We start from the raw sequence: 23,179 nt of genomic DNA, 5'->3' as shown, positions 1-23,179 counted from the left end.
CCACCCCTTGCCCTTGTCGTCTATTAAGCTCCTCTCTCTCTCTCTCTCTCTCTCTCTCTCTCTATATATATATATATATATATAGTATATACACTAAGAATATATGTGCAGTGAGTACTAAGAATAAATTTGATTGTAGTTGACGATAATATCTAAGTTCATGTTATTAGCTAAAGGCTTACAGTTGGCTTGCACACTACTAACTTAAGAAATTGATAAAATATAAATACGTCCATGCAATAATTATACATGCATGTATAATTATTACATGGAGGTATTTTTTATAAATTGTTTAGGTTTTTGTTTTTTTGACGGTATACGTTATACAGTTTATTCACTTTATGGTTTACATTTTCTTCAAAGAATATATAACTAGATTAAAAATTTTTAATTTAGGTTTTTGTAGTGTGAGTCAATTTATGAGGAAACCATTCACAATTGTTGTATATTTTAAGAGAAAAATTGTTTAAAATTGGATATTACTACTCAATATAAAAGTCGGGATTACAAACAATAAATTTTTGAATGATAGGTTTATCACGTCAATCAAAAAAGATTTTTAAAATTTTGAGTTCAAAGTCAGTTTTAGCATCTTGAAAGAATGTACAGCACAACATTGTTGAGTTATAGTTTATATATATACTATAAAACCGAAGGTGTTTGACTATTTGTTGACCTTATATTTTGCCACATAAGCTTTGGTAGTCCCTCAATTTTATATATAATTTTTCAATTAATTTATTTATTAGTTTTTTGACATTAAGTAGGCACAAAGGAAATTCAGCTACGAAGTAGTAATATATAAATCTCTTAAAACCTATACATAAGGAGTAAGGCAACGCAAAAATCAAACATCAAAGTGAGGGGGAAAACTCCCTCAATTCGACATGGCCTTTTCTCCATGTAATTTTCTTTTTTCAATCACCAAGTTTCAATGTCTCTATAATTTTCTTTTTTTAATCAATGTTTTTTAGATTCATGGTGATAGGGTTGGCCTCTCTTCACAAAGATACTGATTTTTGTGATTATGTGAAAAGGACTTTGGGTGTTCTAACTGTGATCAATTGTTTAGTGCTTGAGTTTGAAAACTTTTATATTTTGTTTGATTTGCTTATGTTTTGTAAACATTTCCTGCCAAAATCTGTTATGACTTCTTTGCGTTGCCTTTTTAGTCACTACAAGAAAAACGGGCTATTGTGGCGGGTTTTTTGCCCCCTGTACATGAGATATATTGCGGTGTACCATTATACCGCCGCAATAGATATAGTCTTTTATTGCAGCGCTCTATAGCAGCAGTATAAAAAACCATCGCAATATATGTGTTTTAGCAGCATTTTTCTTAGTTATAGCAACAGTATACCGAATCGCCACAATATACACCTTTTTGCGGCATGTTTTCTTAGTTATAGCAATGGTTGGAGTGACCACTGCAATAGACCTTTTAATTGCCCAGGCATGTTTTTGCTTTTACCTACCCGCCTAAATTTTCATTTTTGTTTTTCATTTCCCACACAAAAGCAACATCTCATTTTCTCTAGAATCCTCTTCATTTCTCACTCACACACACGACACTCCACACACACAGAATCACCGTCACATTGACGAGTAGAGCCCGCCCAAAGCCACCGAGTCTAGCCCAGCACCGCCAAACCCAATGCCATCAAGCCAAGTTAAGCCCATCGCCGTGCCAAGCCTAGCCCACTCTTCTTTCTTCTGATCGAGTAGCGACACCAATCCTCACATTTCTCACTTCCAATCACTGTAAAATCTAAGATTTTCATTTCTATTGATTTATTTTATTTGATAGATCATATTATTTTATGTGTGTGAATTTTTTTGGGATTTCCATGTGATGTTTTAGGGTTTTGTTTGCAAGTACAAAATCTATTAGTGGGTCTTTGGAAACAAGAGAGTTTCAAAGATGAGTTATGTGAAATGCCAGTTTGTGGGTTTTTCATTTTTTTTCGTTTATTGGTTTTTTCTTGGATTTCTAGGATGATTAATGCTGCAAATTGTATGATTGAAGGTTTTATATTCCATATGTGTTGTAAATCTATTTCTGAAAAAACAGCTTGTATTCTAGAATTTAATTTTTATATTTACTAACCATCTTACTTCTATCTGACATTGTATTATTATGTTATCTATTGGTTGTACTTATAGTTAAGTTATATAAGCTCTGGGTCTGACCTCTCCAAGTCTAATAACCATTCCTAAAGATTTATCTTCTTTTTTTTTTTTTTTCCTAGTAAATTTCTCTGGCTTTTATTTTATACTAGTAGTGGTCATTTTGATTTTCATGAAGCTTATTTTATAGACTTCCCATATATGCTACATGCTCTCTATTTTGCCAATGGTATTCATCAAAATATATAGAATAGTGAGTTTCTTACTGATATCAGCATCCAAATAGAGGCTTATGATGAAGAAGCATGAGCGTGTATGGTGGAATTTAATTGATCCTCTATGAAATTTATTTCATTTATTTGTCTTTAATTTGTAAATGTTTGTCACTTCAGATTGTGATTCTGAGTGGACTTTAAGCCACCTTTTATTTTAATAACCTCAGTGCCGGTTACATTGTCCACTCCATCAAATCTGGTCAGTATTTTTTCAATTCTCTTTGAGTTCGTTCAATTTTCCTCTTGTTTGGTTCGGCTGAGTTGAGTTTAATTATTACTATTTTTTCTGTTTCTTTTATCGGTGATCAACAGGATCTCAGTTCTCTAGATGAGTCTGTGGTCGATTCGAGCATGACAGAGAGTGACGGAGAGGATTATCTCATTGGCTTGACGAAGAGCATAGTAAGTAATACTTGCTTAAATACTTATTAAACATTGTACTTGTAATTATAATAATTGTGTTGGGGTGGATTGTTGTGTTGGAGCAAGCGGGTGGTTTGCATGGTGTTATAAGGTGGTTTGAATTGATATTAGGAGTGTTTATTAAATTTCAAAATTTTGGATGGATATTGTTGAGTTAGGTTTGTTGATTACTATTTTTTTTTCCAATACTTGTAAGCATTTTATATTTGTTTTCTTAGGAACATAGGTTTTTTCTTTGTTAGATAAAAGATGATTTGTTTCTTAACTCTAGGGAGGTGTATTAGCATCTCAAGCGTCACAAGTGTTTTACGTGGAAGTGTATGTATTACCATCTCAAGTTTTGCAAGTGTTTTATGTGGAAGATGTGAGACATAAAGATTGGGTAGTGGTAGTTAAAACAAAACCTAGGGAGGTGTTTGATGTTAATATTAATGTTTCACATGATGATGATAATGAAGTGGATACTTATTTTGAGAATGTCCCTTATAATATAACTATTGATGATGCATGTGATGATGCAAATGACAACCGTACTTGATCTCGAGTTAATGAAGAATGAACCATTTATGATACACCGTTGATCAGTGAGAATGAATTGCTTGAATAAGACTTTATAGATGATGAAAAGTTTAGTGATGATGTTTAAGAGTCAAATGATGATGAGTCCAATGATGATAAGTCTAGTTAATACTCTAGTTATCATTCATTATATTTTGCCTTAATTATTAGAAGTTGTACTTGCAAACTACTTATATTTTGCATCATTTTATAAGAAGGTTGAATAAATTGTGAACTCTTATTGTTCCCTTTTCTTTTGCTTATTTGAATGGTGGTCCATGAGCTTGCTTTTTTGAAGGAGAAACTGTTTTTGGTGTCCTTTTTGTATAGAGTTGTATTGGTCTTGAAACTAAATTTTTGTGAGGTCATGGTGCCTATGTATTAGTCTATTTTAGTCTTTGAAAGATAAAATGGCAAAGTTGCATCATTTTATAAGAAGGTTGAATAAGTTGTGTACTCTTATTGTTCCTCTTTATTTTACTTATTTTGATAGGCCAAAAACATACTGACCCCTTGTGATAAATTAATTGATTAATTAACCAAGATTATTAATTAATCAAATTAACATGCAAACGCATGGTAACACAAACAAATCACCAATTAAACTAAGTATACAGCGGAAAATAAATTGACACAGTGATTTGTTTACGAATTGGGAAAATCTACATAGCAAAAACCCCACCAGGTGATTTTAAGGTCACCACTCCCGAGAATCCACTATTATCACAACAAGCGGTTACAAGTAAATGAATCCCAGTACCTTCTACCAACCTATAGTTGAATCCTTACCCTAATACCCAATTAGACTTCTTCTGTAGTGACAATCTCTTTTTGTAATGCATGGCTCACAGTACTTGTCTAACCAATTGCGCGGATTCCAGTATATGACTTCAATCACCAACTAGAGAGGGTTGTTGGCTGCAAAGCTCTTCAGTTCATCACACAATGAAGATTGAGAAGCTCCTTAGCTACAAAACCCTACGGTGCACAAACACAGTAGCTTCTTCACAAAAAAGATGAACTAGGGTAAATTCTGTCTCCGGTCACAATTTGCATGAACAAACTTTGCTCAACACTTGTGCAACTTGTGTCTCCTTTGACGGCCCTTAAAATAATCCTTTTATATGTCTAGGGTTGTGAGAAAAGAAAGCCTAAACATACAATCACGGATTGGATGAAAAACAATCCTAAAAAATTGAATTTCATAAACCTCAATAGATACCCTATCTGTCGAGCTGCTGTCAAGCCACATGTTGGAATAGCTCTTCAAGGCTCGATAGATTCTAGCTGTTGAGCTTTAATGAACAGCACTTTTCACACTTGAATCTTGGACAGACTTGCATGGTTTCTACACTTGAACTTGAAACCTTGTTTCTTGAAGCATTAAATACATCCTAGATCTACCCAATTACAAATAAAATGTGTTTTGTCAAAGGATTAGCTAATTACATAAAATAGTGACATATGTTCCTAACAAATGAAACACATATGTCCTAACATATTTGAATGGTGGTTCATGAGCTTGCTTTCTTTGAAAGAGAAACTATTTTTGTTATCCTATTTGTACATAGGTATATTGGTCTTGAAACTAAATGTTTGTGAGGTCATTGTGCCTATATATTTGTTTATTTTAGTCTTTGAAACATGAAATGGCATAGCAAAACTACTTATATTTTGCATCATTTTATAAGAAGTTTAAATAAGTTGTCAACTCTTATTGTTCCCTTTTCTTTTGCTTATTTGTTTGGTGGTTCATAAGCTTCCTTTCTTTGAAGGAAAAATTGTTTTTGGTATCCTATTTGTACATAGGTATATTATTGTGTTTTTCAACATGGTTATTATATGAACTTATTAACTAATCATAATTTGTATCTAGGGTGTTCCTTCAGACCAACAATCTCCAACTCTCCAAAGATCATCAAGAAACAAACAAATCAGTTTAATCTTGGTGTTTGAGGACATTTTGTGTAGAAAGAATTACATTTGAACAACCGCATTTTTTGCAAGTGTTGTAGGATATTTTCTAACACGTTGGAACTTTGATTATGTAATTAACTTAGTTTGGGCAGTTGTTTTATTCTTAGGACCACATCTTTTTGTCAATCTAATGATGATGATATTATAGACACTGTTATGTATATTGATAATATATTTCTCTATTTGATCCTATGTTAATATTGTGTTAGTTTGGAGACATTTGTGGTGTTGTCTTAGTTACATTTGTGGTATTGTGTTAGTAGAGTCAAAACTATTACAGGTTTTTTTGTAAACATGTTATCACTATTACATGTTATTGTGGGAAAAAAAAAACTACCTATAGCGGTGGTCAGAAGTGCCGTTAAAAGTGTACTTGGAACATTTTAAATGGAACCCTATAGCAGCACTTATTGCCCACCGCTAAATGTGGACACTTATAGCGGAGCATATGAACCACCACTAAAGGTTGATTTACCAAATTCCTACCCTTACATGGCGGCAATGGAAAGCCCGCAGCAATAAACAAACTCCGCCTCTAAAAGGTACCTATATAGCGTCGCTTTTTATTACCACCGCAATAGGTCTACTGCATCACTTAAACAGTGGCGCTTTGAAGTGCCACAATAGTAGCCATCGCTAAAGGTCAGATGTGCCTTTAGCGGCACTTTTTTTGGTTTTAACGACGCTTTTGGAGCACCACAATAGCCCATTTTTCTTGTAATGAGTGGGTCTATTGAGTGGACTCATAATCTCAATGATTTTCTATAGATTATGCTATCTGGCCGTATTTTCTTTCTTTTGTAGCATGTAGCTTATCCAAATTTGGATAGTTCCACCTCTTTCTTTGGTGTTTATGATGGTCATAGAGGTTAGCATATGGTTGTTATTTATTTTTACATATTTTATCCCATCTCATTACAAATTTCTTCCAATTAAAGTTCCTTTTCGAATTAAAGTTTTTGTCCTTTTCTTGCTAGTGTTGGCATCTTTTTGGGAATTAATATATTCTTTTGGGTGATATTTAGATTTGCTTAGGAATCTTAATTCATTTTCTTAGAAATATTGATTCATGGGGTCTTGGTTGGCTATGTTGAAACTCCAAAAATTGTTTGGATTCAATAATACTTAGTGTTAGGTTCTAAAGACTTAGGATTTTATGTATTTAGAACTCTAATTTGTATTGTTGGCAAACCATTATCAAAACAATGTATTTAGAAGTGTTTTAGTCTTGCTCAAAGTTGTGCATTTATGTAAAGTTGGAATCGAGCTGAATGCAGAAAAGATTAATGCATTTCGGTTTGGCTCAATCGATCGAAGCTTAGGCTCGATTGATCGAAGCTCGGACAGAATGTTTTTCTGCAGAATTTTCCAACTCAGCCCTAGTTGTTTTAAAACGTTTTTAGGGTTTCTTATTTGTCCTAAGTATAAAAGGCAGACCCTGACCACGTTTTAGTGTTGCTTATATTGCTGTTTGTGTAAATCTCTTGTGAGATCTAGATGAGCTTTCCTTTACACAAACTTAGGGTTTTCAAGAAGAAGATTTATCTACACCTTGATGATCAACTCAGTTGCTGCCATTGAAACTTAAAGAAAACACAAGCGGGTGTGCTTGTATCTGGTGGTGAATCCAAGAAAGAAGGAGTCTGTGGATTCGGAACTTGCACGTGGTCATGTCAGTAAGTTCTACTTGTTGGTAGCAATAAGAAGTCGAGCATAGGGGCTTGTAAGTCTTATTGTATGAACTTCGATTATTTCAAGATAGTGGATTCAAGTTTACCTTGAGGATAACTAGGTCAAATCCTCCCCAGGTTTTTACTGGTTTGGTTTTCTGGGTGATCATATCTTGTGTTATTTATTTTCCGCTGCTTTGCATGATTTGATCTTTGTTATTGTGATAACCTAGACTTGTTTAATTGGACTAAGTAACAACTTGGCTAATTACCTAGGTTAAATCAATTGTTTTAAGAGGTCTAAAAACTATCACTTCGGAAAAGTTGAAAAAATAAATTTATAAAGTGTCGAATTGTAGGAAGAGTAGTAGCACTCACAAAAGGAACTTGACACTTGAAAAAAAAAATATGGGAATGCCACCAATTAAATTAATTCACAAATTTCACTCTTTCGACCTTATACTTATTGAAAGCTAAGGCAATATATGATATTTAAAATAATTGTTACATATCAAATATGCCCATGTTCTTACTAAAATATATGTATAAGCTATTTCTATTAGCTTATTCGTATATATACTAATAATATAATACGTATGATACATATACCTATAATTGTAACAATATAGGGCTTGAGGAAGAGATTAGGCATATTATTCAAGGTTTCCCAACTTGGCTAATCTGAATTAAGGCAACCTTTACTTCTTTCTTTCCAATAGGTATTCTATGCACCAAATCCTATAATTATTTGGCTTGAAATAATACGTATTTGACAATATGTGATACATATTCTCCTTGCAAAAATTATTACATATTCTCATGTTTGGTGGAAACTAGAAAATATGTATATGTAGATGTGGCTCATGTATGTTTCTTTTTGAATTTTGAAAATATATCATGTCTTTCTTTATATTGTGAATGTAATATTTGCAAAACTGTAAGGACTATTCTTTTGAAGGTAACTCATCTTTCTCTTATATTTCTTTATTATAAATTATTAACAAACAAGTCAAAATTTAAAACAAAAAAATCACAGCTAGTCCGCATATTTCGTGGCCCTCATTCACCTACCAAGTAAATGTAAATCTTCTTTCTAATCTACTTTAACTTTAATTTCCCAACTTAAAGCTTCGGTCTTTACCAGTATTACACCCAAAAAAAAAAAAAACCATAAACAAAATGAAAGCTTAGTGAGCTAGGATGCACAGACATGGACACAGGTACGAATACGGGTATAGGTACGACAAAGCAACACAAGCAATTTTTGAAAAATTATAATATGAAACGGTAGGTACGACACAAGTATGACATGGATACTACACAGGTACAGCACCCTAAATGAAGTGTGTATGTATCCTAGTTAGTGAGCTCAAATAGCCAATATGAGGAAAGAGAAAGCCAGAGTCAGTCATCAAAGATACGAGAAAAAATATAAATATCAATTATGTCGTTGTGGAGAGCAGATCTGTGGGTGAGCCATGATGCCAATATAAAATTTGTTTTTTGGAATTGATTGAACAATGGTTTTTTATTTTTCTTTTTTGAAGGGCTAAGAAAAGGGTTTCATGTTAAATTTTTTTGGTTATTGTTGGTAGGGTTGTCCATGGGTCAGGTTAGCTTGGGTTTGGGCCTAACCTGCACTCAACCCGATTGGGTCAGGTCACTAGAAAATTGACCCGCACTCAACTGAAATATGGGTTGGACCCGCCGAGTCGGGTCATTGGTTGGGACGGGTCAAATTCAACGGTTTAACGGGTTTGGACCACATATTAGGACAAATTTGTATATTTTCATGGATTTAATTTTTTTGGGCCTTTTTTGGCCAAAATTATTGGGCTTTCTAAATTACAAGGATTTAAAATTTTTTGAATCTTGTCATATCATATTGGGCCTCTTTTTTACTTCATTTCTTTTAAAATGGCCTTCAAGCTCTGCTTGAATCTGTCCAAATTAATATTTCCTAGTAGGCCAGTACCCTTTAAAAAGGGCCTTCAAACTCTGCTTGAAGCAATATTAGTCCAAATTTATACTTCCCAGAACCCACATATTGACATTTGAGAACAAAAAAAATACAAAGTAAAACCTGGACACAATAGCAAACAAATAAAAACACACAAAATACCATTTTTTACCACCTGTTAAACATCAATACCATGTAAAACCTGGGCATTAATCAAACAAATAAAAACGCATAAAATACATTCTTCTTTTTTACCACCTGTTAATCATCCACACATTACAACAAATATTTTTCAAATTGCCTAAGCCTAAGGGCTTGGGCACTGGGCAGTACCTCAAAATTGCCTCAAGAAAACTCAGGCATATGAAAGTCAATCTAAACACATATTAAACCTGCCAACCATTCCACACATCAAGTAAATTTCCAAAACCACAAAGTAGCAAGCATTGCTACAAATACTAGAACATCTTCATAATTCCATATATATATATAGTAAGCCATAGAGGCAACAGAGAAGGCAGTTACTACACAAGTCTGTAAGGTAATAAACCACCAAGGCAGTAGGCAATATTCCCAGCAGTATATATAATTAGTTACAATTATGAAATACTATAAGTATTTCCAAAAAATAGCTTTCCTAAAGTAGTAAAGAACTACTCTATTATCTATAGTTAACAAGTCCATAACTTATAGAAAGGAAAGCCTACATAGATGCTAAGTTTTCCTTCCTATAAGCAAGAGTTAATGTATAGTTAGAAAAGCTATACATCTTTCCAAAAAAGCTTCCAAAATATATCCAAAAAACTATCTCTTATACAAAATGTGACCTTCCTTCCTCCTACAATACAAGGGGAAAAATATTTATCAATAATATATAAAGACAAAGAACAAAAGCTACAGAATGACCAAAAGGGAAGTAACCAAAATCAACAAAAATTACAGGGGCAAAAACATACCCAGTCAGTGATCATTCATCAGTACTAACTGTGGTACGGGTACCACCTTTGCTTGAGCAAGAACTAGAACTTGCTACTGTTGTTGCTTGATTCAAAACTAGAAAGAAAAAATTGAGGCAATAGATTAAATTTTGCTCAAGTATATGACACATTTAATAACAATTAATAGACAAGAAGTTTGGAAGTTAAACATATTACCTAAGTCATGAAATTCATCCTCCAAGGCCTCCATCTTGTCCTTTGACTTGCCAAAAAGAAATTGGGATATGGGCTTGCAGCTAGTTTTGAGCACAAACAAGATTTTGAACCATGAGAGGAAAGAGTGAACTTCGAAATGGATCAAGTATGTGCCCTCAGAAGCAATCATAGAAACAGGTACAGCTAGCACATCCCTGCCCATTTTGGATAACACTTGGTACCTATTTGAATTGGCTTTCCACCACCCCAAAATCTCAAATTTCACATCCCTTCTACTCTCACAATTTTCAGCCAAATATTTTTCAATCTCATTACTACACCTTATAGACTTCTCGGCCTCTAAGAAACACTCATATCATGAATTAACCATCGCATATGGATCAGTACAACCAATTGTATCACCTTCTATGTGTGTCCTCTCACTCTCACTTAGTACTACCACATTTGGTGAATCAACACAAGAATAATAATCATACAACCTATCCATGGTCTTCCTCACCAAACCATCTCATCAACCACTTCATCCCCATAAATTTCAGAAAAAGAAAATTTCAAAAACCTCATTTTCTTTCTTGGATCAAGAACCACAGCCACATACAAAAGCTTATTAATCTTATCCCCTTTCCCCCAATACTTTTTAAATTTAGCTTCCATTTTAGTTGCCATGTTTTTCAAGAAATGATTTTGAGATTTAATTAAATGAGCAATATTCTCTTGAATCACAAACATCTCATGAAAAAAGGTATTTGAAGTAACATACAAAGAACCGGTGAACTTCTTTGTTGCATTATAAAAAAGTTTCAAAAAACCCACAAATGTCCTACAATTTTGAAAATCAACCCCACAAGGAGATCCCAAACCACCATTATTTTCCTTGTTCATAAAGTATGAACAATAGCTATCATCCTCAAAGTCTATTCTTATGAACACTTTCTCAAATTTTTTAACAGTATCTAACATGAGGTAGGTAGAGTTCCACCTAGTAGGTACATCTAGACTTAGTAAACACTTGGATTCATTACCTAATCTCTCCATAAAACTCCTAAAAGTTTGATTTCTATTTGGTGAGGACTTCACATACCTCACCGCTTCACGCACCCTAGCAATGGACGCATCAATTTCTTTCAAACCATCCCCCACAATCAGATTTAGGATATGTGCACAACAACTCATGTACAAGAACTCATGTTCTAAAACAGTCCCCTTCCAATCTTTAGTTACTGTTTGTAAAAATTTAATGGTAGCACCCTTAGAGGAAGCATTATCCACTGTCAAGGTGAATATGCCATCAACACCCCACTCACACAAATACATCTCAATCTTACTACCTATAGTCTCCCCCCCTATGGTCTTCAACTTGACAAAAATTTAGAATTCTATTATGCAAGTTCCAATCATCATCAATAAAATGACATGTGAGGGACATATAATTCAGATTTTGAATACTAGTCCATGTGTCCGTAGTAAGGCACTCCCTATGACCTTTCAAGGCTTCCCTTAGTTTCTCTCTTTCAACACCATAAATGCCAATCACATCCCTAGCCACAGTTTAACAAGATAGGATATCCCTAATTCGCAACTTGGGTTGTAAGGTTGTTGAATATCTTTGAAACCCATACCCTTCAACAAACCTAAAAGGCAACTCATCTATTATAATCATTTCAACAAGTGCCTTCCTAGAAGCCTCAACAATAAAGGCTATTGGTATAAGCTGAAACCCTTCCTCCCTATTCATTTTGGGTTCAAATGCTAAAGTTTGTTGCCCTTTAAGTGCATCTCTATTAGGGTTCTTAACATAGTTTGGCACATAATTCAATAAATTAGTAGTACCATGCCCCTTATTATTAGCACGATAAGTTTTTTGGCAATAATGGCAAACAACCTTAAATTAACCCTCACTAATCTTTATTTTTTCAAAATGATCCCAAGCATTAGACTTTTTCCTATTATTACCACCATCAGTAGCTATCTGACTCACCTTGGCTTTACCATTAGGTTTAGGTGAAAGTGCCTCAACATTAGTTGAAGTGGCAGTAGGTTCAACTTGGGTAGTGAGTGTTGTTTGGGAAGGGGGTGCATCACTAGAGGGTTCCATAACCTAAAGACATCAAATTTAAGCATTAGCAAACTACCATAACAATGATACTACTAATCCAGTAACAAGACCACACACAAGTGACACAACAACAACAACAAGTCAAAGCGATAACAAAAACAATGACAAAAGTAACAAACAAACAATAATAAGAAGTTAAATGATAAACAATAGAAGAGAAATGATACCTCAGAGAACTCTTAGCTGTTAGGGATTCGACCTTGAAAAGGAAGCAAAAAGAGTAGCCTACTTGAACAACTTTCAACTCCTGTATAAAATTAGGATTTCAATTTTTTAAGTTAAGAAAGAAAAATGAATCAAACAAATGAGCAATAAAATACAATCAGATAAACAAAATAAAAAATGTGTTTGGATTTCATCTTTTTAAATTAGGGGTTCATCCTTCTTTTCTTTTTTTTTTTTTTTTTTTTCTTTTTTTTTTTTTACAGTGAAGATACAACTATATTGATCATAGAAAAAGAAAAAGAAAAAAAAAGGGAATAAAATTGGGCAGATACAAAGCACACTCAGAGCACACTAAAATAATGAATCAAACTAACTAAAATGTCTATCTATAAAGAGTTAACATGAAAATAAACACAAAGCACACTCAGAAAAGTGATAACTCAAGTCTTTGAAAAATGATAACACAAACGAGCACACTCAAATTAGGGGTTCATCTTTGAAAACTGATAAATCAAGTCTTTGACCCAACAAATCAAATAAAAGAAAAATTAGGGTTTCATCTTTGAATCCAATCTCTTGGTCAGTTTTGGTCCCTAATCTTTAAGTTTTAAATCATTTGAACAAGATGAAAAAGGAAGCCAAAACTGAGACTAGGAAAAAGAGGGGTGAAAAAGGAAGAAAATTTACTTGATCTGAGACTAGGAAGCCAAGATTGAGAGGCTGAGAAGACCCATGATGGAAAGAAAGTGAGGCGGTGGTGTCAGGTGTGGTGTGAGGCGGCGGCAACAACAACAACCAGCAACTAGGGTTTGGTCCGTTGGAGTGAAGAAAGATTTTGATGTAAAGGACTTGTTTGTTTCAAAATAAAAAAGAAAGATTTTGAAATCAACCCTTGAGACTAAAGAACAGAGAGAAGACTGATTTATGAGAGAGAGAGAGAGAGATGAGGGTTGAGGCCTTGAGGCTGAGGGTAATTGGCTAAGTCTAAGGAGTAAGGAGTAAGCCATGGGCATAGGGAAGTGGAACTCTGATTTTGATTTGAAATTTAGCCATTCTAAATCTTCTGATGAGATTTGGTTGATTTTCTTTTGCGTGTAACTGTGTAAGTTTAGTGCTTTAGTCCAATCACTCTTAGCAACTCAGTGCTTTTGATTTGAAACTTAGCGTGTAACACTAAACAACTCAGTGCTTTAGTCCAATCACGCTTCTCTCTTCACGTGTTCTCCTAGGAATAATTGAAGTTTCTATTTTTTTTTAAAAAATCTAAAACCATCGGTCGGGTCAGTTAATACGGGTTTTTATTTCCTTAACCCGCTATCCGACCCGAATCATCAGTGTTTGTAAGAGACAGACCCAAATCCGACCAACCATGGGTTTCGAGTCCACCTGCTAGGCTTCGAGTTGGTCAGACCCGGTCGGTTTGGGCGGGCCAATGAACCACTGGAAAGCCCTAATTGTTGGGGCCATTTTTGCAGTTGTTAGGCTATTTTAACAGCGGATTAAGTTAATCAGTAGTCTTTTTTCTTTTCTCAAAATTGTAGAGGAGACAATAAATAGAAATGTGTAGAATTTATGATTTTATGAGTACTAAAATAGGAATATAAAAAAGATTAGGGGGGTCTTGGGCCCCTTTTAGCTCTGTCCCTACTTGTGGTGAAGAACAAAAAAATTTGTCAAAGTTATATTGAATAAACTTGTGGTTGGTTTAAACTAAATACTGATGGCTCCTAATTGGGTATCCCTGGAGTAGCTAGTGGTTGTGGTGTGATTTGTGACCATTAAGGCTCGTGGATTATATTATATGGGTTTCTATTTTCTCAACTCATAGATGTGAATACTATGGTCGTTGAATTATGAACTTTGAGAGATGAATTGTCATTGTTTATAAGCCTTAACTTATTGGTAGTTAAACTTGAGATTGATGTTTGATGGGAGTGATGAGAACACATTACCATGACGAAGTCAATTTAGTGACGAGGTCATCCCTGGCGACGAACAGCCATCACTGACGAGGAAAGGAAAGTCATTCAATGATGCTAGCAAGTAACCTGGGCAGTTACGAAACCAGCAAAACAAACCGTTGGAGCCCAATAAAAGCCCTATAATTGGGCTGGAGGCGTTAACAAAGAGAGGCATTAACACCCCAACGGCTAGCAGTCAAGATCACATATATAAAGTCCTTACATCGGCAGCATAAGGTACATACATACCGATACTCTAAGAAAATATCTATTACTTTCGAGTTTGGCGAATTGCTTTATTGTTCTAACTTTGGCATCGAAGGCGTTATGGCAGGCACCACACCGGTGACCCCTTTTTGAGGATACATTGGTGCTGACGGGAAGTTCCATCTGCCTACTTCGACTGACGAATTTATACTTCATCAGTTTGGCGCCGTCTGTGGGGAACGACATTCTCAAAATCATATTTGAAAACGTAGTTTCCATCAACCCTCTACATTCAGATGGAATTCAACCCAGATTCAGCAGCCTTGGCCCAGCAAGTCCAAGCCCTTGCAGCCACCATTGAAGAACTCACCAAACAGAACCAGGAAATGAAGTTACGGCTCCAGCAGGTTCAACAGGCTCAACAGGAAGAGAACCGGTCCAAGGGTAACTTGAAGGGAGAAGGGGATAGTCACCGAAGAGGAACCCCTCAGAGGCCAACTATTCCAGACGAGCAGAACTCGGATCTCCTTCAAGAAATGAGGAAGGAAATGGACTAACTGAGAAGCGCCATTAAGGAGAAGACGGATCAAAGCGTAGACAAAATGGTAAGGGCTACGGATTCACCCTTCACTGCCGCGGTACTCGAATGCCCTGTACCGTCAAAGTTTCGCTTACCTCAACTTGAGCCATTCGACGGACTAAAAGACCCACAAGATCATCTTAATACCTTCAAGACGACTCTAGGTCTTCAACAACCACCTGACAAGATACTGTGTCGTTCCTTCCTAACGACTCTCAAAGGAGCTGCAAGAGAATGGTTTACAAAGTTGCCAAACTCGTCCATAGACAACTTCGATCAATTAAGTAGTGCCTTCTTGAGCCATTTCATAGGGGGGCAACGCCCAAAGAGGCCGGTAGACTACTTACTCACCATAAGACAGGGAGAGAAGGAAACTCTGAGGTCGTATGTCAAACGATTCACCCAGGAGACTCTGGAGGTAGACGAAGCTGATGACAAGGTGTAGCTGACGACCTTCAAGGCGGGGTTGAGGTCCAGAGAACTCGTGGCCTCCCTCACAAAGAACCCCCCAAAGACGATGGCGGAAATGCTCCTGAAGGCACAGAAGTATATGAATGCTGAAGATGCTTTAGCTGCCATAAAGGATGCCGAGAAGCCAGGAGACAAGGCCAAGAGGGAAGACGACCGTAGGGGGCAAAAAAAAGATCGACCAGACCATCAGAACAATGACGGGAACAGGAGGAAGGATGATAAAAATCCTCGGACGGTAAGATTTACTCCTTTGGTTATGCCTGTTGACAAAATTTTCACGTAGATCAAGGACGAGCATTATCTCAAATGGCCTAAGCCATTGCACTCATCCCCCAATGTCCGTGACAAGAACAAGTATTGCCGGTTCCACAAAGATCACGGCCACCACACAGAGGATTGTAGAGACCTAAAGGAGCAAATAGAAGAGTTAATACGGAAAGGGTTACAGAAATATGTGAAGAAAGGAGAATATAGCAAGTCCAGGGACGACAATAAAATCCAACATGAATCCTTCTCCCGGGATGACGACCGTCCGTCCCAGCCTCCACACAAGGTGATCGGGAAGATAAACACGATTACAGAAGGACCGTTTTCAGGAGGATCGTTTAAATCACTCAAAAAGGCATACCAGAGACAGGTGAACAGCGTCCACGCCATACCTCCATCCAAACACCAACGAATATACCAAGACATGTCCTTCAGTGAAGGAGACGCCCTGGGAGTGAAGCAGCCCCATAACGATCCCCTGGTCATAATGCTGAATATAGAAGGGTTCAATACCAAAAGGATCCTCGTCGATAACGGAAGCTCCGCGGACGTCATCTACTTCCCAGCCTTCCAGTAGCTGAGACTAAACCCTAAAAGACTGCGCCATTTTGACTCTCCACTCGTCAGCTTCAGTGGAGACAAGGTTTACCCCAGAGGCATAGTGACATTGACGGTGACGGTAGGGGCCTACCCAGTACAGTTGACCAAACAAGTAGACTTCCTGGTGGTAGATTGTCCTTCATCCTACAATGTCATCATTGGGAGGCCCACCCTTAACAAATGAAAGGCAGCGACGTCAACCTACTGTTTGAAGGTGAAATTCCCAACAGATAATGGCGTCGGTGAAGTGAAAGGAGATCAAGTCCTGGCAAGAGAATGCTATCAAGTCGTCCTAGTTGGGAAGGAGAACCACACATGGATGATTGAAGAAAAAGAAGAAGACAGGATAGAAGCCCTGGAAACAGTGGAATTGGTAGAAGGAGAAGCGAACAAGACGACCAAGATAGGAACGACATTGAGCCCCAAGATGAGAACAAGACTCATAAGGTTCCTTAAAGAGAATCTAGATGTCTTTGCATGGAGCCACGAGGACAAGCTGGGCATATCTCCAGAAGTCATCCAGCACGGACTGAATGTGGACCCAGAAAGGAAACCCGTTCAGCAACGATGAAGAACCTTCGCCCCAGAACGAGATCAGGCAGTTGCAGAGGAAGTTACCAAACTCCTGACGGCTAGATTCATCCGGGAGGTATATTATCCTGAATGGCTCGCAAACGTCGTCCTGGTAAAGAAAGCAAACGAGAAATGGAGGATGTGCGTAGACTTCACCGACCTGAACAAAGCATGCCTAAAGGACAGCTTCCCTCTACCAAGAATAGACCAGCTCGTGGACTCCATAGCCAGGCACAAGTTACTGACATTCATGGACGCCTTCTCAGGGTACAACCAGATAAAGATGGCTGAGGAAGACCAGGAGAAGACCGCCTTCATCACAAGTCAAAGACTCTACTGTTACAAGGTAATGCCTTTTAGGCTGAAAAATGCTGGAGCTACGTATCAGAGGTTGGTGAACAAAATGTTCAGTTAACAGATTGGCAGGAACATGGAGGTGTACGTGGACGATATGCTCGTCAAGAGCAAGGAAGAGCTCACACATCTGGATGACTTGAAGGAAACGTTTGCAACCCTCAAGAAACACTAGATGAGGTTGAATCCAAGTAAGTGTGTTTTTGGGGTTGACTCGGGAAAGTTCCTGGGATTCATGGTGTCCCAGAGAGGAATAGAAGCAAACCCAAAGAAAGTACGAGCCATCATCGACATGGCCTCACCCAAAATCGTCAAGGATGTTCAAAAAATCACAGGAAGGATAGCGGCTTTAAACAGGTTCGTCTCTAGGGCTACAGACAAATGCCTGCCCTTTTTCAAAACTTTGAAGCAGGCTTTTGCCTGGACCGACGAGTGCGAAGCGGCGTTCCAAGAACTAAAGCGTTACCTGAGCAGTCCACCTCTTCTAAGCCCGTCCAAAGAAGGGGAAAACCTATATTTATACCTAGCAGTGTCAGCCTCGGCAGTAAGTGCAGCCCTGATCAGAGAAGAGGGCAAGAAGCAGCTCCCAGTTTACTACGTCAGCCAAGCCTTCCAAGGAGCTAAGTCCAGATACCCAAGGATCGAAAAGATTGCGTTTGCGCTAATAGTAGCCTCGCGGAAGCTAAGGCAATATTTCCAGGCAAATCCCATTCTTGTAATGACGGACCAACCAATCAAGAAATCAATGAACAAGCCTGAAGCAGTAGGAAGAATGGTCCAGTGGGCAATTGAACTTAGTCAATTTGACATCGAGTACCATCCCAGAACAGCGATCAAGGCGCAAGCTCTGGTGGACTTCATCGCAGAATTCACTCTTCCAGACGAAGATAGGATTACCGACGGGGTAGATAGATGGACAATACAAACTGATGGTTCGTCAGCCCAGAGAAAGGGGGGAGTAGGGGTTGTCATAACCACCCCTGACGGAGAAGTGCTCAAATATGGGGCCCAACTAAAATTCCCAGCCACCAACAACGAAACTGAATACGAAGGGATACTGACGGGACTGAGGCTTGGGAAAGCTCTTGGTGCTAAAAACTTGTTGATCCAAAGTGATTCAAAACTAGTGATCGGACAGATCAGGGGAGAATACGAAGCAAAGGAAGAAAGGATGCAAAAATACCTCAAGCTGATGAAACATCTAACTTAGGAGTTCGATATAGTAGAGTTCGTGCAAATCCCAAGAAGTCAGAATATGGAGGCTGACGAAGTATCGAAGCTAGCGTCATCAGAAGAAGGGGGGATTAGCATAGACCTGGCGATGGAGGTCCAGAAACACCCTAGTATCGAAGAAATTGCAACATTCACCATCCAGAGCACAGACACCTGGATGACGCCTATAATATCCTACCTCCAGGACGGGCGCCTCCCTCAGAACACAGAAGAAGCTAAAAAGATCAAGAAGAAAGCGGCCAGGTTCACGATCTTGAATGACGCCTTGTACAAGAGAGGCTTCTCTATGCCTTACTTGAAGTGCGTCGACGAGGAAAGGGCTAGATACATCCTGGAAGAAATCCATGGAGGAATTTATGACGATCACGCTGGCTTCAGATCCCTGGTGAACAAGGTAGTACGAGCAGGATATTTTTGGCCAACCATGCAGGTAGACGCTGTTGAGATCGTCAAGAGGTGCGACAAATGCCAGCGATACGGGAATGTACAACGGCTTCCAGCAGAGAGACTGACGACTATTGCTTCCCCATGGCCATTTGCACAGTGGGGAATCGACATCGTCGGTCCGCTACCCCAAGGTAAAGGTCAAGTAAAGTTCCTACTTGTTGCTATTGATTATTTCACGAAATGGGTTGAAGTAGAGGCTCTAGCAACGATCACTGAGGCTCGGATCCGGAGCTTTGTGTGGAAGAATATAATCTGCAGGTTCGGGATTCCCTTGACGATCATATCAGATAATGGGAGGTAGTTCGACAGCCAAGGTTTCAGGGAATTTTGTTCAAACTTTGGGATCAAGAATCAGTTCTCGTCCCCAGGGCATCCTTAGGTAAACGGGCAGACGAAAGTAACGAACCGAACGCTGCTCAAGATTATCAAGACCAGGCTGGACGATGCAAAGGGTGCCTAGCCAGAAGAATTACCAGATGTCCTGTGGGCTTACAGAAGCACAGCCAGAACCCCGACAGGAGAAACCCCCTTCAGGCTTACCTATGGCACAGAAGCAGTAATCCCAGTCAAAGTGGGGGTAATGAGCATCAGACGAGGAACTTTCAACGAAGGGATCAATGACGACGAACTACGACTCAACCTGGATTGTCTGGACGAAGTAAGAGACAACGCGTCCAGCAAGATGACGAAATATCAGAAAAAGATGGCCAAATACTACGATAAGAGGGTTAAACTCAAACGACTGGACATAGGAGACCTCGTCCTACATAGGACCACCACAGCAACTAAAGACCCTACCCAGGGAAAGCTGGGTCCTACGTGGGAAGGACCTTACCGAGTCATTCATTACTCAAGACAAGGAAGTTACCACCTGGAAACCATGGACGGACAAAGGCTCCCTCGACCATGGAACATTGAGCATTTAAAAAAGTACCACCAGTAGATGTAATAGACAAATGCAGTCATTCTTGAATTTAATAAAAAAACTTTATTCTCTGATGTCTTTGTTCAAACAGGTCTAGCCAATTATAAGTCAAACTAAAGTAACAAGATTCCGCCTTGACGGATGTAAGTTACTGACGACAACGCCAACGGGTATAAGGCAAACTAAAGTAACAAGATTCCGCCTTGACGGATGTAAGTTACTAACGACCCTCATAACAGGTACAAAGTATGTGAAAGCTAAGTGATAAGATTCCGCCAAGACGGATGTAAATCACTGACGAAACTTGAAGTGACGAGATTCCTTGAGTGGATGTAAGTCACCAAAAAATGGCCAAGTGATAAAATTCCGCCAAGACGGATGTAAATCACTGACGAATCCTAAAGTGACGAGATTCCTTAACCGGATGTAAGTCACCAAAAAGTGGCCAAGTGATAAGATTCCGCTTTGACGGATGTAAGTCACTAACGAAGACATAAAAGAAAGTAAATGTCCCCAGAACGTGCTGGTGACGAAGACACAATCCTTAAGGCCTACGCAATTGGCAAAGTCCCGCTTAACGAACTCAGGATACTGACGAATACGCAAGAGAAAGGATAAGGAGAAAAAGAAGAAGGACAAGAACCCTCATTAAAGATAAAGAATGACGAGCAAATCACGGCTAAGAAATTTATGCTAAGTACAAGCTAAGTACAAGGTATGCTAAGAAATTTATGCTAAATCACAAACACGTGCATGGTCATAAACAGAAGCATAGCCATAAAAACGGGTAAGTACAAAATCATAAAAAGCCCAAAAACAGAGGGCAATTATCTTTGTTCTTCCTACAAACCCATGAAACAGAGGGCCAAGAGACATTGTTCTAAAAATAGATTTTTTTTTAAAAAAAAACATATATTTACATCACCAAAAAGGCCCAAAACACAACAGGCATATATGACAGATAAATTTTCCTAAGTATCAGGTTCGGGTTTCTGGAGCGTCAGTAACAAGATTGTCAGCAGTAGCGGGAGCATCATTAGCAACAGGGGCATCATCAGCAACAGGGGCATCACCTTCAGGTGCAGAAGACTGGGCAGCCTCGTCAGCAGCCATCTCTTGATCTACCACTTCTAGATCCAAATTCAGCAGATCAACCCCTGTAGGGTGCTTAACGAGGTACCTACGAAGGAGCTCGAAGCCCTTGAAGTACCAGCTGAAGAGTACTGTGGAATACTCCTCAGTTTGCTGGAAGGCCTCAACGAACCTAGCAGCGATCGTCTTCAACTTCTCCTTTGCCGCCTGTAGCTGGTCATCCTTCTCCAGATTCAGCTGACGCTCGACCCTAAGGTCGGAATTCAAAGCCTTGACTTTCTCCTTCAATGTGGAGAAGGAGAACTCAACTTTATGAGGTCCTTTTTCAGCGTCGAGTTCTCCTTCTCCAAAGCCTCCATCCTGGACGCCAAAGAAGCCACCTTAGCCTCTTAAGTGAGACACTCAGAAGCAAGGTGAAGGCTCTCCCCCAACACCTGACAAAGCAAATTAAGTGCGTCAGTAAAAAAGGATGGGGAAATTGATGTGAAAAGAAACCAAGGAAAACACATAAACAGCCTTACTTGCACGATCTTATGAACATGCTGACTTGCAACCACATTGAGAGGCACTCCAGAAAAGACCTTAAGGTCTTCAACCTTCACAACGTTATGTGCCCGCTCCACGGCCACACCTTCATCGTCCTAGACGAACAAGCCCACTCTCTCCTTCTCTTTATCTTTGTCTGACAGTCTCGGCCTCTTTGATGACGGGGTAGGGATCTCCTCAACTGAAGTGGCCGGCGAAGCCACCCGTAGACTCTCTACTCCCGAGACGATGGGAGTGGCATCTGCAGAAGGAAGGACGAACGGACCCTTTCCCGTGACGCGAACTCCCTTCTTGCCAATGTTCGCCAAGGGTTCGTCCTTCTTGGACCTCATCTTGGCATACATATCTTTGTTGAATTTAGTCGTCATCTCTAAAAAAAAAATAAAAAAAAAATTAAGAAACCCAAAGTACACAAGTGAAGATCAGTACTGACGAGGTAAATGCTTACTCTTCTTCTCCTCGATGTTGATGCTGCGCAAAACGTAAGGAGATGGGTCTGGCCCTAAGCAGTAGAAAGCAAGCGTCCGTGGATCAAGAAGATCGTCCCAACTCTCAATTGACTCTGCGTATTCTATTGCCTTCTCAACACGACCCTGATACTTGCTCTTCAGTTTGGGGCGTCTTTTAACTGCAAAAGAAATTGAACAAGTGGTTAGTGACGACCAAATATGCAAAACGAAAATGAACAGACAATGAGAAACGTGGACGCACCTAAGTTTGGGGTTCCCCACCGACGAAGTAACCTTGGGATATCACCCCAAGCCTCACTAGAAGGGGTCTCAAAGTCATCCTCGGACATGAAAAAGAAACGTGATTTCCAGTACCTGAATGACGAAGCTAAACCCTTAATGATTCTAGTCCTCCTCGTCCAGGGGACTAGCTCATAATACCCATACTCTTTCAATTCCTTTAAGCGGTAAAGGTGGACGAGCTCACTCACTTTGATCATGTCTCCATTGGCAGCCAGCCAAATCTCCATACAATTGATAACTATCCTCCAGGAGTTAGGCATGAGTTGCCCAAGGGCAATGCCAAAATGACCCAAAAGCTCCATCACCAGAGGATGGACGGGTAGCCTAAGCCCAGAAGTGAAAGCAGCCTCGTAGAAGCATACTTCACCAAGAAAGAAGTGGCAAGCCCGATCCTCAGGACCAGGCCGACGAACGCGAACTCTCGCAGGAAACTGGAACCTATCCTTGAACCTAGCCACGGTGTCAGCATCCAGCCCACACTCCTCGTTAAGAGCATAAAAAGCCCTAACCTGATGAGGGGTGGAAACGGCCGTATCACCCTCAACTGGGCCGCCGCTAGACGACAACCCCGTGTCTAGTTCGCTGGATCTCACCTCCGACATCCTCCTCGTCTCTCCCTCAAACCAAGCCAGCGACTGACCTAAAATTGGAGACAGCTCCCCTAGAACTACACTCAACCCACAACCTTCAAAAAGATAGTCCCCAATCAAAGGAAAAAAGTCCCCGGAGACACCCAAAGCCGCCCC

The 23,179-nt window shown here is 39.0% G+C and overlaps 2 protein-coding genes and 1 long non-coding RNA gene across 3 annotated transcripts; all 3 read left to right on the top strand.

Annotated features, from left to right (window-relative positions):
- Positions 1 to 1,514: 1,514 nt before the first annotated feature.
- LOC115958419 lies at positions 1,515 to 5,570 on the top strand. Its single transcript, XR_004084527.1, has 3 exons — positions 1,515 to 2,601; positions 2,715 to 2,804; positions 5,260 to 5,570. It is a non-coding gene; the product is annotated as an uncharacterized LOC115958419 (long non-coding RNA).
- A 10,120-nt stretch (positions 5,571 to 15,690) lies between these two features.
- Positions 15,691 to 16,488, top strand: LOC115956782. Its single transcript, XM_031075078.1, has 2 exons — positions 15,691 to 15,879; positions 15,934 to 16,488. Exons 1-2 carry the CDS (start codon positions 15,691 to 15,693, stop codon positions 16,486 to 16,488), a joined length of 744 nt encoding a protein of 247 aa, XP_030930938.1.
- A 2,205-nt stretch (positions 16,489 to 18,693) lies between these two features.
- LOC115956781 lies at positions 18,694 to 20,061 on the top strand. The gene is made up of 3 exons (XM_031075077.1): positions 18,694 to 19,353; positions 19,406 to 19,497; positions 19,614 to 20,061. The coding sequence occupies exons 1-3, from the start codon at positions 18,694 to 18,696 to the stop codon at positions 20,059 to 20,061; spliced, it is 1,200 nt and encodes a 399-aa protein (XP_030930937.1).
- The last annotated feature ends 3,118 nt before the right edge of the window (positions 20,062 to 23,179 follow it).

This window comes from Quercus lobata, chromosome 8 (genome assembly GCF_001633185.2).
Source record: "Quercus lobata isolate SW786 chromosome 8, ValleyOak3.0 Primary Assembly, whole genome shotgun sequence".
NCBI classification, from domain to species: Eukaryota; Viridiplantae; Streptophyta; class Magnoliopsida; order Fagales; family Fagaceae; genus Quercus; species Quercus lobata.
The sequence above is the reverse complement of the archived record's forward strand: the minus strand, read 5'-3'. Positions and strand labels throughout refer to the sequence as shown.

Bases quoted from the DNA above. Each gene is read 5' to 3' on its own strand.
- LOC115956782 (XM_031075078.1), top strand. From the start codon at position 15,691: ATGGCGGAAATGCTCCTGAAGGCACAGAAGTATATGAATGCTGAAGAT. The intron at 15,880-15,933 runs GTAAGATTTACT...ACGTAGATCAAG, and splicing joins ATGATAAAAATCCTCGGACG to GACGAGCATTATCTCAAATG.
- LOC115956781 (XM_031075077.1), top strand. From the start codon at position 18,694: ATGGAGGCTGACGAAGTATCGAAGCTAGCGTCATCAGAAGAAGGGGGG. The intron at 19,354-19,405 runs GTGTGGAAGAAT...CGATCATATCAG, and splicing joins AGGCTCGGATCCGGAGCTTT to ATAATGGGAGGTAGTTCGAC. The intron at 19,498-19,613 runs GTAAACGGGCAG...GTGGGCTTACAG, and splicing joins CGTCCCCAGGGCATCCTTAG to AAGCACAGCCAGAACCCCGA.